The sequence below is a fragment of the Gymnogyps californianus genome, chromosome 3, assembly GCF_018139145.2.
Source record: "Gymnogyps californianus isolate 813 chromosome 3, ASM1813914v2, whole genome shotgun sequence".
Classification (NCBI taxonomy): domain Eukaryota; kingdom Metazoa; phylum Chordata; class Aves; order Accipitriformes; family Cathartidae; genus Gymnogyps; species Gymnogyps californianus.
Window position 1 is genome coordinate 81,506,035 of NC_059473.1, and position 16,511 is coordinate 81,522,545.

General features: G+C 36.3%; 1 protein-coding gene across 1 annotated transcript in view; it reads left to right on the forward strand.

Annotated features, from left to right (window-relative positions):
- Nucleotides 1-16,511, forward strand: part of ASCC3 (activating signal cointegrator 1 complex subunit 3) — a 273,183-nt gene that overhangs the window by 84,366 nt on the left and 172,306 nt on the right. Inside the window, exon 10 of the mRNA XM_050893351.1 lies at nt 11,481-11,645. Coding sequence (XP_050749308.1) covers nt 11,481-11,645 — 165 coding nt within the window. The remainder of the gene's footprint in view (nt 1-11,480; nt 11,646-16,511) is intronic.

Sequence of the window (16,511 nt, forward strand, 5' to 3'; positions counted from 1 at the left end):
ATAGTTATAGCATGAATAGAGTAAACTGTGTAGGTTGCCCATGCCACTTTGCCAAAAAGCTGTCAGAAGGTGAGGAGTGCTGGCGGTGACTGAGCAAAGCTTCCTCTAGGATCAGCCGCATATTCTTAAATGTTTTCAAGTGTGGTAAGGGGAAATTATAGATATGTGTAAAGGAGTGGGAGAAGAAGAGAGAAGACCAGTAGCAAGGTGAAAACAATAAAGATGAGGAAGTTATATTAATTCACATCTACCCAAGTAGATCTTTGAGAGAGTGTCTTTGAATGTTGACAAGAAAGCAGCAGTGGCTAGACCAGAATTCTTTATTGCTTTCCATCCATGATGAATCACCGTGGTGGAGAGAAACTTGCTACAGGCACTAAGATAGAAGGAGGCTGGTTCCATGCTTTCCAAAGCTTTTAGATCCTTAAAACTTGTATTTCATACATGAACTGTGTTTTTTCTTTAACTGTATATACAAATGAAATAGGCCTTAAAATTGTTTCATCTCTAACATCATTGAGGCACTTCAGAAAATACTACTTTTTCGAAGTTTACTGAATTCCCATATTTGGAATGATGCTTTATTTCATCACATTTAATTTCAGTAAAAGAATTCTTTTTAATCTGCAAATGATGAAATAATTTCTAGTCATATCTAATCATTCGTTTATGTTGTTAAAAGGCAAATTTCTGAAATATCTAACATGCATTTTCGAATGGAGAATATATTTTTCAGTTATTGCCAGGCTGTATTTTAGCTGTTTCAGTCTCTTTACCTCTCCTTAGTTTTGGCTGTGGTATCTTCAATCACACTTTTTTATGCTAACAACAAAACAAATAACTCCAACATCATTGGTTGTTGCACAGGAGGTAGCCCTTAGAGGACAGATGCTCATATAGCCATAGGCATCAGGTGTTTTTTATAAGATTTGGTTTTCTTTTTCCTTTTCTAAGGGTACTGAAATAGTAAGAGGGTTACCTAATAGAAAGTGGGAAAGGTACGAAGAGATGTTAATGCAAAATGAAAAAGAAATGGCTGTTAAGAGGGTAAATAAAGAATGAAATTACAGTGGAAATGTGTATTTCTTGTTGATGTAATCAATGCTTTGAGAAACAATATTGTGAACTTCACAGAAAAGGATAACCTAAATGGAGTATTTGCTGTTTATTTAGCAGCTATTACAAAAAGGAATTAGTACTTTCATATAAGTATGTTAAATATGAAAATATCTCTGTTGTGCTGTGGGGGTGCAATGACATATGGTCGTGAAATGTTTGTGGATCTTGATCTAGCTTTGGGAAGATAATTTCATTTTGGAAACTTCCCATAACAAATAAGCTTTATTATTGTGATCAGTTGACCTCTGCAATATTTTCCTCATGCAAAGGTCTCTGGATTTGTTCATTATAATGTTGAGCTTATTCTACAGTTTCTTTCTAGAAAGAATGATAGATATTAATGCCCAGTGTATACAATAATGTGAATTCAAACTTACAGATCAAATGTTCGAAAGTATGTTTGTGTACTATTGTATGTATTTTCACAATTCTGATATAATAAAGCCATACATATTTACATCCTGTGTTAAGGAAAGACGTTGAAACTACATGTTAGTTCGTAGTACTGCTGCTCTGCTTACAGTATGGCAGTGTGCAGGCTTATTTCTGGAATAGTGCTGATGCTCAGAATATCAACACTATCCAGTCTAAGTACAAGGTACTTTTCTACCTTTTATGTTACAGAAAGCTACGTAACCACATATTAAAATACTGTGTGCTCATGCACAGGGTATGGGGGTAAACAAATGATAGAGAATATTAATATAATGCTTTACTAGAAAGGACTTGCATACTGCATTTATCAGTGCAGTATAAGAACCTGTGTAGTAAGGTTCTTATAACCCTACAGGATGATGATTTTGTGGAATGTATGGTGAGCTATGGGTGTGTGGTAGTTGAAAAATTTTGTGTACCATAGCAGAGTACTTCTCTGTTCCTGCCTAGAATGAAGTCTGTTGCTGTGGTTGGTTCTTTTAAGCAATGGTCATGGCTAAATATTAAAATTGACCACTGTTGATAGTGGTTGTTATTCCTAATGACAGGTATTTGCTGCTTCTCTGAAAAATTCCCCAAAAAGATGTTTTCCCTACCTTCCATGAAAACTTCTAAATGCAGTTGCACACCAGCTTGCCATCTCTAACAGTTCTTGGCCTAACGTTTGCATGAGCTTAGTAAAAAATAAAAAAATAAAAAAAAAATCAAACATTTTAAGTTACCATGATTCTGGGAAACACTCTACATAAAGAATTACGGCTCATAACTCATTTGTGAACACAGTAGCAGGAAAATTAAAACATGGAAGTGAATGCTAAGCTGAAGATGAGTGAGTGTTTGGGAGGTGGAGCAACTGCTCTATTTGTGCTGTTTTAAGAGATTTTCTCAAAAGATTTTGTTTCATACATCCTCTGTTTTGGTCCTTTTGTACACCTTTTGGCATCTTTGTTACTTTTCTATTCAGAGCTTTTAATTAATCTGTTTAATTCAGGTTAGTCCTCTGGGATTGTTTTACTGGCTAATTCTAGTGCCTGTAAGATTGGCAATTCTTTATTTGGACTTAAAATCTAATGGTTGATACCAATTTTTTAGTTCTGCAAAAGCCTTTACTCATTCATTTTGTAAAAATTACTTTATTGAACAGCTCACTGGCAGCAAGATCTACTTTCTGAATGGGGCTGATTACAGCAGACTAGTTTTCAATTTTCTGTTCCTGCTGTTTGTTGGGAATGTTTCATTTTTATTCTCAGGAATGTCCATAAAATCTCTGCTATAAGAAATTTAACAATGTCTTTCCTTTGTAATCATTTCATCAATTCATTCAATAGTGTTGTATTTAAATAATAGTTGAATTCTGTTTATCATGTGCATCAGAAAGAAAAACATAAAAATCTGTTTGAAGAGAAATTGCCAAAGGTATGATTTGGCTTGTAGGGTGTTTACTCATTCACAATATGCAAACTTATATAAACCCATTGTCAGTCCCAAAATTTAGGTTGTTATCAGGTCTGATAGAGCAAAAACCTAAAATGAGAACATGTTTAAAATTTGCCATGCATGCCTACTTTACTAATGATGCCTTACCTTCCAGAAAGGTTTGAACAGATGTGAGGTAGACTATTGTCCTGGTTTCAGCTGGGATAGAGTTAGTTTTCTTCTTAGTAGCTGGTACAGTGCTGTGTTTTGGATTTAGTGTGAGAATGATGTTGATAACACTCTGATGTTTCAGTTGTTGCTAAGTAGTGCTTATCTTAAGCCAAGGACTTTTCAGTTTCCCATGCTCTGCCAGCAAGCAGGTGTGCAAGAAGCTGGGAGGGAGCATAGCTGGGGCAGCTGACCCGAACTAGCCAGAGGGGTATTCCATACCATGGAACGTCACGCCCAGTATATAAACGGGGGGGAGTTGGCCAGGAGGGCGGATCGCTGCTCTGGCATTGGTCAGCGGGTGGTGAGCAATTGCATTGTGCATCACTGTTTTTTTTCCTTGGATTTTATTTCTTTTTTTTTTTTTCTTTATTTTGTTATATTCCTTTTCATTACAATTGTTGTTATTATTATTCTTGTTATTTTATTATTATTATTAGTTAGTATTCTATTTTATTTTACTTTAGTTATTAAACCATTCTTATCTCAACCCACGAGTTTTACATTTTTTTCCCGATCCTCCTCCCCATCCCACTGGGGTGGGGAGGGGTGAGTGGCTGCGTGGTGCTTAGTTGCTGGCTGGGGTTAAACCACAACAACTATTTTGAGAATCCACTTTTAAGATAACAGGGCAGGGAGGATTTAATTTACTAACCTGATGATTCACAACCAACTGTTCTCCCTCTTTTTTGTAATCAGAATGGCATGTTGTCTAAAACAAAAATGGAACACCCGTCCCTTTTTCCTATCATCCCAGTTGATGTTTAACCTGAGATCTGAGTCAACCAGTTCTTTATACATTTTGGTTTGACAGTATCTGGCAGATAGGAAGAATGACCTAGGTCTTTTCTAATTGTTTTTTGGAAATCATAGTAATTAGGAAGTTATCTGTGAGGTTTTTTTCTGAGTTTTGATTTACTGTTGTATGTATGAAGGGGACAAAAGGTCAGATAAGTGGCAGACATATTTAGAGGCTGAAGTGGCTAAAGAGAGGAAAACTGTTCTCAAAAATGTTCTTGAAGAACTTAAAAGCAGTGAATTTTGTAGTATGGGACATTATAACTAAATATTTTATGTAGTTTATCCTGAAATGTTTTCATATGTGGATTGGACCTGTGGGAGTGTGAATTTGAGGGGATTACCATAGTTTTAGTAGCCTCAGAGTGTGTGCACAAATTATTCAAGCAGAAATCAGATACTAGTCGTGTGCAAGATGTGTTTGGGAGAACTTAAAGCAGCAAAAAAATTCAAAGGATTGCAAGTGAGCTATTGAAAAGGTAAACCTGCAGGCTGTGCCAACTGCTAGAAATTAATGTTGAACTGTAAGAAATTAATGGAAGATCATTTGATTTCAGTGAGACCATAAGCCTTTTCAGACTAAGAAAAACCCCAAACAACAATAACAAAGCCCAGCATTTTTCAACATGTTGATCTTCTGAAACTATGGTGAAAATATAACTTCCTCTTACCATGAAGTCTGGCTTCTAAGGGGATTGAAGAGAAACTGACAAAAATAGCAAATCATGCAATTACAGAAAAATGCATTTTCACAGTCACTTGAAATTTTGTCAGTTGACGTTGAAATTATCAGCTAGTGTCGTCCCTTTTGACTTCATTTTTCAAAGTGAAGTAATTAGACTTTCTTGTTTGTTCTTACCTGAACATTATGTAAAGTAATGTAGGGATATGTTAAATAACTCCAAAGCTAAATGAAATAATTTTGGGTTGAAAGATTTTTTTTTTTTTGAACTGTTATCTTTTTTGGTATAAAAGTGAAATTGAGCGGCCATGCTCACCTAAGACAGAAGACTTTGTGACAAGCCCATGTTTTCCCTAGTAGAAAAAGTCAGTGTGGAATAGTTACTAATGATAATCCAAAAAGCATTGGAAAAGGAGAATTGTATGTGCAGAGAGAAATTTAAGTTGACAGTAAAAATATTGACAGTTAACCCATTTCTATTCAACCGTACCCTAATACAAAAACCAGATTGAAATGTCTTGCATGAGTTGCAGTTCATTAAGCAAATGTGACACTTTATTTTCTAGCTATTTCAATACTGAAAGAGGTGAAGTGGTGAAATAGCAATATAAATGAACACGCTTCTCAGTGTGCTGATAACTCAAGTCAAAGTAAAGAAAGAAAATATTAAAAAGATGTTTCAAGACTTGGTTACTGTGTCCTTGCACTGTGTCCTTCCCTTGTCCCCAAACAGAATCCTTTTGCTGAATCTGAATTTTGAGTTCATAACTTTGTGGATAAAATACATTGTCCCTGAAAATTAATTATAAAGAGAAATGCCACTACCACATTTAAAACTAATTATTAGATGGTTCATAATACTGCTTTGTTTATTATTTTAATTGAAAAAATAATCTGTAGCATTGTTACCATTTGCTGATAGTCAACATTTTCTTTTAGCTGATATTTTTAATTAACACGTTATATATTTGAATTCAGTTCATGGTTTGAGACTACAGAGCTGATTTGTTTGGGGTTTTTTGGAGGAATTGTTTTCTCAACTTTAATTTCTATCTGCAAAATAAATATAAGAACCAATCATATTTTCTGGCAAGACATTCTCTGGAGAGCTCTGGTCTTACTAAATGAGACAGTATATCAAGTATAGCTTTTAATTCAGTCATTACTTTGACTAACATTGCTGTTTTAAAATAAGATCAAAGTAAAAGACCATTATAATGAATATTTAGTCAATCACTCAGAAACAGAAGAATTAATGATACCATTTTAAATATATATCCTGATAACATGACTGACATTAAAAAAAAAAACCCTGCTATCTGAACATTGCCAATTTAGATTTAGCAAATTAGCTAAGTAGCTTGCATTTGTAGTATTTCACACCTTAAATTCTTAATATGCATTGCTAAATATATTTCCTCACTGTTTGCTAATTAATGTTCTGTGGAAGTACAGCTGCTATTTTTTTTGTGGTTGACATGGCTCATTTTAAAGTGATAACAGTTGCATCTGTAGTAGTGTTACAATTCAGTTCATAAATTATGGTCATACATTTTCACACCTACTATTTTGTACAAGCATTTGAAAAATCTGTATTTGCTAACAAAATGCACCCAGTAATATTTTAACAAAACATAGAAACACCCCCCACACCCCACCACTCTCTCAGTGATATTAGTGACTCAGTGAGCCTTTCATGTGTTAAGTTTTCAATATTGCAGGACAGGAACATCTTTTTCTGTAATATCACAAAGTCTCTTCAGGAGTAATTCTTGGTAATTAGTAAAGACTGATATATTCTGATGGTAAAATAATTGGACTAGAACAATATTGTGAGGCAGTGCAGAGAAAAATATTTCTCTGAGAAGAATAAATAAATATTATCAGGATATATCTTGTGGAGATCAAGTGAAGAAAAAAGTATTCATAAATGCATGTGTTTTGTAAGATACATTTTTTTCTAACATTTTGAAAGAAACACAGCAGGACGTAAGCAATCCAGGAGGTTCCTGGAGTGCATTGATGAGAACTTCCTCCTCCAGGTGATAGAGGAGCCAACAAGGAGAAGTGCTGTGCTGTACCTCATACTCACCAACAAGGAGGGGCTCATTGGGGATGTGAAGATCAAAGGCAGGCTTGACTGCAGCGACTGTGAAGTGATGGAGTTCGGGATCCTGAGGGGAAGGAACAGGGCAAAAAGCAAACTCACAACCCTGGACTTCAGGAGAGCAGACTTTGGCCTCCTCCGAGATCTGCTTGGAAGAGTCCCATGGGATAAGGCCCTGGAGGGAAGAGAGGCCCAAGAAAGCTGGTTAATGTTCAAGGATCACCTCTTCCAAGCTCAACAGCGGTCCATCCCAACAAATAGGAAGGCAGGCAAAAATGGCAGGAGGCCTGCATGGATGAACAAGTTGCTCTTGGTCAAACTCAAACACAAAAAAGAAGCGTACAGAGGGTGGAAGCAAGGACATGTAATCTGGGAGGAATACAGAGACATTGTCTAAGCATCCAGGGATGAAGTTAGGAAAGCTGAAGTCCAAATGGAATTGAATCTGGTCAGGGTTGTCAAAGACAACACGATAGGCAACAAAAGGAAGACTAAGGAAAACGTGGGCCCATTGCTGAATGAGACAAGGGACCTGGTTACACAGGACATGGAAAAGGCTGAGGTACTGAATGCCTCCTTTGCCTCAGTCTTTACTAGCAAGACCAGCCTTCAGGAATCCCACATCCCAGCAACTAGACGAAAGTCTGGAGCAAGTAAAATGTACCCTTGGTGGAAGAGGAACGCATCAGGGAATACTTAAGCAAACTGGACATACATATGTCCATGGGCTCTGATGGGATGCATCCACAAGTGCTGAGGGAGCTGGCTGATGTCATTGTGATGTCACTCTTGATAATCGTTAATTGATCATGGTAACTGGGAGAAGTGACCAAAGACTGGAGAAAAGCAAATGTCACTTCTGTCTTCAGCAAGGGCAAGAAGTAGGACCCAGGGAATGCCAGGCCGGTCAGCCTCACCTGGGAAGGTGATGGAGCAGCTAATCCTGGAAACAAATTCCAGGCACATGAAAGACAAGAAAATCATATCATGAGTAGTCAGCTTGGCTTCACCAAGGGGAAGTCATGCTTGAACAGCTTGATAAATTTCTATGATTAAATGACTGGCCAGGTAGATGAGGGGAGAGCAGTAGATATTGTCTACCTAGACTTCGGGAAGGCCTTTGACACTGTCTCCCATAACATCCTCATAAAGAAGCTGTTGATGTATGGGCTGGCTGTGCAGACAGGTGCATTGAAAACTGGCTGAATGGCCAGGCCCAGAAGGTGATGACCAGTGGCGCAAAGGCGAGTTGGAGGCCAGTGACTAGTGGTGCACCTCAGGGATTAATACTGAGTCCAGTCTTGTTCAACATCTTCACTAATGATCTGGATGATGGGGTGGAGTGTGCCCTCAGCAAGTTTGCTGCTGACACCAAATTGGGAGGAGTGGCTGATACACCAGAGGATTGTGGTGCCATCCAGAGGGACTTTGACAGGCTGGAGAAATGGCCTGACAGGAGCCTCAGGAAGTTCAACAAAGGCAAGTGCAAAGTCCTGCACCTCGGGAGGAATAATGCCATGCACCGATATATGCTGGGGGCTGACCAACTGGAAAGCAGCTTGCCAGAAAAGGACCTGGGGCTCCCAGTGGACACCAAGTTGAACAAGAGCCAGCAGTTAGCCCTTACTGCATTAGACAAAATGTTGTCAGCAGGTCGAGGGAGGTGATCCTTCCCCTCTACTCAGCACTGCTGAGGCCACACCTGGAGTACTGTGTCCAGTTCTGGGCTCCCCAGTACAAGATAGACATGGACATACTGGAGAGAGTCCAGTGAAGGGCCATGAAGATGATGAAGGGACTGGAGCATCTCTCATATGGGGAAAAGCTGGGAGAGCTGGGACTGTTCAGCCTGGAGAAGAGAAGGCTCAGAGGGGATTTCATCAATATATATAAATACCTGAAGGGAGGATGCAAAAAGGACAGACCCAGGCTCTTTTCAGTGGTGCCCAGTGACAGGACCAGCAGCAATGGGTGCAAACGGAAACACAGGAGGTCGTGTCTGAACATCAGGAGACACTTTTTTACTGCGAGGGTGACTGAGCACTGGCACCAGTTGCCCAGGGAGGTTGTGGAGTCTTCGTCCATGGAGATACTCAAAAGCTGTCTCGATATGTTCCTGGGCAACTAGCTCTATGTGGCTCTGCTTGAACAGGAGTTCAGGAGTAGGGCAAGATGACCTCCAGAGGTCCCTTCCAACCTCAGCTATTCTTTGATTCTGTAACTATGAAGTCTGTCAAGCTGGGTTTCAAAAATGTTGAGGCAGCAAATCAATTGCTTTCTAAAAGCTGTTAATATTATGCTGACGGTACTTGAGATAATTGAATGTTCTGTTGGGGAGAAATGCTCTTGCTCAAATTTGGACTAGCAATTTTCATAAAGGTTTTATAAGTCTCTGCTAGCTCTCTGTGTCTGCTTTTCTTAGCCAGGGCTTTCAAGCATTATTCATAATTACCCAGCGTTTTTACTCCTTCCATTGTATAATTTCTGTGATAAGAAACTGGTTTTGGTACTAACATTAATGTGTACCATTTGTATACCTCACAGCACCACATTTGGAGGCCACCTAACCTGTCTTGATGTTTTCTTTTTTTGTCATTCTGGCATCTAGTGCAGCAGTCTTCATTTTTCTTATTTGTACATTGTGTTCTCACAGATAATACGATTTTGTTTGAGAAGAAAATGTCATTAATCACATATTTTGTTGGGTTTATGTTATCCGGTAAAATTTGAGATCAGATACTGATAGTATCTGGTCAACTCTTTTAATTTACGTTTTTTTTAGTATTCTACCATGGCTGCTTAGAATATAGCAAATGCTGACTAGATGAAAACAATTGTTGTGTGTGTAAGCTTTTGTAGGGACTTACTAGTATTATATTTGCTGTACAAGCATTATCATCTGTAAGGTTGAACTGTGTGTCATCTTAGTGTTTTATTTCTGAACATCTAAAGTTAAAAGAAAGCCCAATCATAAAATGTGTTTATTATGAAAGAACTGATAGGGATCAGATACACGTTTTCCTGTCTGAGTGTAGACTCAATTCTTATTTGTGATGTGAAGCATGGGTTCATCAAATACTAAATGTTAAAATTTATTTATTACTGTTTGTTCTTTTTTCTTTAAGTAGAATTACAGAAAAATATTTATTGAGAGGAAAAACATTGATATAATACTGCTTTAAGAGTCAAAGGCCTTGATACTAAACTTTGTATTAAAGTAACCTTGGAATCAAAATCTGTCAGAAGAAACTAATCCATGTTTGGGGGGAAACGTTGGCAATTTAGTTAAAAATACTTTGTCAAATAAAGTTATACTGATGGACGTAGGAAGTTCTTGCAATTTAGAATTCCTATTTTAAAAGCTCTATCATAAACCTAGTTTGGTCATCTATCTAACATTTGTTATATCTGTCCTCTTATGGGATAAGGTAATTCGAGATTGTTCACTGGAATTTGGTCAACATCTGTAGAATTTTAGAAAACAAGTGTCCTGTTCTCTAGATTGTGTCACAAGTTAATAAGCTTATTTATAAACATGAACCACTTACAGGTTCATGATCACTGGACTGTGTTTTCTTTTAGTATCATGCCTACTTATCAAAGCTGTTAGAAGTTTCCCCATTTTGCGAATTCTTAATATCTTTTAATGATTGGTCGTTGAATTTTTTACAAGTTTCATTTCAGTCAAGATAATCAAACCATCCCTGTCTTCTTTTACTCATTAAAGTGTTTATTTTGCTCTAGATATCACCTGAGCAAGATTTGCCCAATTTCTAAACTTTTATATTGGGGCCTATGAAACAACAGAATCTGAATTTTCCTTTTTATTTTCTGAGTGATTTTCAACTGCAAAGTTCCAGAGTAACCTTTATTTTAATAGTTCTAAGTTCTTTTTTTGTGAAATAAGTGAGACTGTAAGGTAAGCTTTGTGCCTTTCCCAGAAACCTCAAGCTTTGATAGGTAGTGATTCATTAGATTTGTTATGAATAGGCCATTGAAGGTTGAATGTACCTCAGTTTTATCTGATAGTCTGTTACTTAGGGATTTATGCAAAAAGAGAAGCCATTGCCAGAGCATGCAAGAAGTGGCACTGTAATAAAGACTTAGCACAGGCGTATCTACATGAAACAATAAAGTTTGGAAGTTACGTTTTCCAGGACTGGTAGAAGTTGTTTAATCTGTTTTGCCAGTGCAAGGATCAAGATACCAAAACGTACAACTTGAAAGTATGCCTTAGGGAGAAAGCATTTCACAGGGAACTGGGAACTATCAGCTCAAGCTTAGGTATGAGGGGTTTACTGTACTGTGATGAAGGTTAGAAATATTTTATCACAGATAATTTTTAGTGGAACACATACATTAAATGACTTGCACGATTATATAAGGAGTTGATTCTGGATAGCTGCTTAATTGTTTTAATGTGGAAAATGTATACAAACGATGCACAGTAGCTTGACGTTATTAGTTGATATTTCTATATGGTTTTCCATACTGAATCCTACTAATGGTTGTCCAACACATGTAGATGCAGCAAACTGTGTCTGCTTCATATATAAAGTAGGTAAAACTTAAGATAGCTTTCTTGAGTTCTACATTGCATTTACTCTGCTGTATATTAAAATACTGGGGTTTTATAAATTTGAATCTGGATTTTTGTTTGTAAATGCTTAATATTTCTTTTTTCTGCTCTATTAGATGCTTGTGACTACTCCAGAGAAATGGGACGTAGTGACAAGAAAAAGTGTTGGTGACGTAGCCCTCTCTCAGCTGGTAAAACTCTTGATTCTCGATGAAGTTCATCTGTTGCATGAAGACAGAGGACCAGTACTTGAAAGTATAGTAGCACGTACTTTACGTCAGGTAAGAGCAAAAAAATCTTCAAAATAATTTTATTTTGGTCAAGAATAGATAGATTTCAGTGTAAAAGGAGGAGTGCTTAGACAATGAAATCAAAATGCTTAGGCAGCTTACAATTTATTTTATAGCTATTCTATACTAAGAATGAAGAAAAATTTTTGTCTTCTACCTTCTCTTCTGTGTTATATAAACTATCAGATTCCTAGGATGCATAATTTATTACAGAGCTATTTACTTATGATTTATTTACTTAATATTAATTTACTTACTGTACAAGTAACAGCAAAATTCAACATTTTTAAACAAATAATAGTCAGGTTAATGTTCTAACATAACTAAAATTGAAAGTATTTTCTTACCAGGAATGCTGATTTTTAATTCGCAGTTTTCCTAGGAGAAATTTTTTTTTAAATTAAGAGTAGTGTCTTAAATCTAGGTAAAAATTTCAGCACTGCTAGAAAAATACTACATAATTTTTACTCTAGCATAATTAGTCCTGGTTTTTTTCCGCCATGCTTTAGTGGTACTTTCTAAATACCAAGATTTGAAATGGCAAAAGGAGAAAAGGATGAATGTGTGGAGTTTTTTCTTAAATCTTGTTCAAAAGAAGGATTCAGAATTAGGCAATAAATAAGATTGGTCTCAATGGTGAGATGTGCATTTACAAGAAAAATAAAATGTGGAATTTAGGGATGAATAAAAAGGATGGAATTAGGATAAATAAATAATGGTAAGGAGAGGATAGAGTGCCATTCTTTTTTTTTTTTGTCACGCAGAGCAAAAGTATGTCAATACAAATAATCTGTAACAAATTAAAAATAAACACAATTGGTATTGTTATGGCTCTATTTGTATAGATTGGAATTTTTTTTTTTTTTTATGGAGAGTAGGGCTTTGTAAAGTTTAGACTACCTCAAGGGCACTAAAGCTTAGGCTGTTTGATATTGTATTTTCTTTCTTAAATGGTTTTGATAACCTTGTTTTCCTTAGGTGTCTTCAAAGTAAAGCATCTTAGTTTTTAGCAGTGACCATGATGGTCATTGTCTTCATGTCAGATTGCAAGACTCATTCATTTTTTAATGCGAAGTTTTGTGAGACTTGTAAGGTAGGCTGTCCAAAATAGATGTCTAGAGCCATTTTATCTGCCCTACATTATGCAGCTTGGCATCCTGTTTCTGCTTCATTTGGACACAAATCTCCCACAGATCGTTTCCTTTTGTGTCTGTCAAGCCTGTGCAGCTAACTTAAGGAATATAAAACCTGAGGCAATTATGTCTTGGGTACTGAATCCTACCCTTAGTGCATTTATTGTAATATAGCAGTATCTTGCTTCAACACTCATTTAAAAAATAGCTCTCTAGGGTGCTTTAATCTTCTAGGATTTCAAGGTTTGTTTTACCTACCAAGTTGGAGTTTAATTCATCTGGAATTGAAGCTACTCACTTGTAACACTTCCTTAAGTGGAACAGTTGGGAAGAAAAACAAAACACAAATCTTGAAATTAACTATCTCACCACCTTTCTGAAGACCTTATTCATTCTAAGTTGATTAGAAAGGCGGTAATGGAGACCACTGTGAATCTTTACAAGAAGGTTGTTGAAGAGAGGGAAAATTTACAGTATAAAAGTACTCTAAAAAAACCCCACAGTTAAACAGAAGACAAAACTACTTGTAGAAATATTTAGAATTATGCAGTAGAAAACAATTCCAGACAAAAATATTTTGAATTGCAAGCCTCCCAGAGAGCTTGGGGACAAAGAAACAGGAGATGTTTTGTACAACTGTTTTACCTTTTTAATATGGAAACAAATAATAAGAGGGTTAGTTTTAAAAATTACACTGAAATGTTATACTGCAGCATCTGAGCCTGCAAGCATAGCTCTATGAAGTTTGCAGCATATATCCATAACTGATTATGAAATTACTGGACCTTTTATTTGATGACTAAGAAAGATAACATAAATTTTCTGATTTCAGAAGTATTTCACTGGAGTTTAGTGAAAATACTACTACAGATGTTTTAAGTGTAAAAATATCATATTTAATAATGTTTTAATGATATTTTGCAAAGAAAAAATATATGGTTACATTTCTTTGGTTCTGTTCCCTGCTCATAGTTCTGTTTTATGCATTTTGATACAAATTCATAAATGTCCCTGGAGCAGGAATAAAACCCAGGATATTCAGCCCATCCCTGGAGAATGTCCTTCTGACTTCGATGATTCTGTATGAAATGTTAAGCTCCTCTCCAGCCCTTCTGAAAGTAGTTCTAGAACATATTTTTCATTGACATCTATAGAAACATCATACTCATTCAATATTTGTGCACAGAGGAGGTAAGAATAATTGTTCAGTTCTTAAAAAACAAACCAAACAAAAAAACAAAACAAAAAAACCCATTGACAACATCAATCTAAAATATCCTTATGCCAATTACACCACTGCAGTAATTGCTGAAATCAATTACCTGATTTGTATACTGGTTTAAGACATCAGAAATATTGACTAGTTTTTCCTAATTTGTAGTGGAGGGATTCAGAAAGTGATTAGACAAGTAATTCAAAGAAAAATCCATTGCAGATTAATAGTCACCAGATCAGACTGAGGGCTGTAGGAACCGGGGGCTATGCTGGCAAATATCATTGACATTTTCCCAGTTTCTGTACTGTCTGTTTTGGTCACTGTGGGAGACTGTATTGAAGTAGTTGGATTTTTGGTCTGACCTGGAATAGTCATTTCTTGTATCACTTCTAGGACAGAACTGTGATAAATGCCTTTGAATACTACTACAGCCTTTTCAATAAATCACTAATAGCTACTCTAATAATGGTGTGTACCTGTAGTTTCATCTGAATCATACTTCCCTAGCTCATATATGAGACTATCGTATGAGACATTGTCATGATTCCTGTGCAGGTCAGGATGTATAATGTGGTGCCTTTTACATTTTGCAGGGCTTGTTATCCTGTCTTATAGAAAAAGCATCTCTCTTGTTTTGTTGAAGTGTGTGAGGGTTGTTTTGCTTAGATGGTGGATAATAGAAAAACAGACAATGGAATTTTTTTTTTTTTTGGTCTTTTTAATAGTTAGTGTTCAGCTAGCTATTTGGGCCTACAACTGTGCCAAAAAAGAATGTTTTGAGATCCAAATTCATATGCTGTACAAATACAGCTATACAAATACGTTCTCAAAACAGGAATATCCTGATGCATTATCAGGTCTGTCCTAATTTGTACCTCAGAATACTTGAATTATTTTTTTACTTTCCCCTAGATGAACACTGAGTCACACCACTTACTGTAAGACTTTAACATGTTCATTTTAACTTATGGCATTTTTTAGGATCAGGTTTTTTTAAAACCTGGAAGGAGCGTATATATTGGAATTGCTGACAGTTTTACTCATAGCAGAATGAACAGCATATTCATGCATGTTTGCACTTTTCAAATTTTAGAGAATGTTTTTGCAAGTGATTTAAATTGACTTCGCTAAACATTTTGGTGGGAAAATTGCTTTGAGCTCTGTTATATACTGTAGGTATAACATCAAACAGCTTCTTTGAATCCAATTTATAGCTTTGATGTTTAAAGTTTTAGTCTATAGCATAATGCAGATGTAAAACTGAAATGCTTAAACTTTTTAATCAAACTTTCTACACTTCTGTAATATCTACTAAGCTTATTAGCTTGAAAGAAAAAAATTGACCGCTTTTAAAGGACACTGAATTATTTTGTCATAATTATTCAGAGATTTTGATGAATTCTTTGCTGCTTACAGGTATTTTTTCACAAAAAGCATACTGAATATTATACTTGAGTGATACATGAGTTTTGATACCTTCTCTCAACTATGTGAATGATAAACTAAATCAAAGAAAATCCACGGTAAAAGATTTCTCAGATTTTGGGGAACCGAAGCTCCCGTCTTAGACGCACAAATGTTGTTCTCATCACAGTCTCATTCTTCAGATTTAAGTTTCAATTGCTTTATGTTTTTGTATTAGATCAACAAAGTTGGTAGATAAATAATAAGTGGGACAACACAGCAGGACAAGCAATCCAGGAGATTCCTGGAGTGCACTGATGAGAACTTCCTCCTCCAGGCAATAGAGGAGCCAATGAGAAGAGGTGCTGTGCTGTACCTCATACTCACCAACAAGGGAGGGGCTCGTTGGGGATGTGAAGATCAAAGGCAGCCTTGGCTGCAGTGACCATGAGATGGTGGAGGAGTTCTCCTTCCCCTGGAAATTCTCATGTTTCCTTTCTGAGCTTTCTTTCCTCATGACACCTTATTTAAGAAACTTTCCCTCTCAGCTGTCAGGTAGTTTTCCTTGCTCTGGGTGCATTTTCAGTATCTCTAGTTCCTTATTATCTCCTCTACCTCTTTTTTTCTGTCCCTTTTGTTCCCTCTTTTACCAAAAAACCCAATTTTTACCAAATTAGCCAAATGCCTAATTGTTAAAAAAAAAAAAAAAAAAAAGGCAAGGCTGATGGCTAATGACCTAAAAACAGCTGATTAGATCTATGTATCTTGTGTCTAATGGTAGCCCACTGTAGTTCCTATATGTGTCTTTTGGGACTAGAATGGCATTGGCATTTCATTTGGTTCTTCATTTCTCATCTTGAGTGACTGCTGTTAGTCTTTTGTCTCTTTGAAGTTCCTTATATAGGCTAATCAAGTTTCTCAGAATCTTCTATTACAGGATAAACCAAACAGGCTTACTGAAACCTTCTACAATAATTTTTTGGTTTCCAGCTATAGTGTTGTGGGGCTTTTTTCACTGAACTTTCTTATATTTGCGATTGTATTTTTAAAACATGTCAACAAAACTGAGTATAGAACTTTTGTGTTAGTTTTGGTTGTGGCATA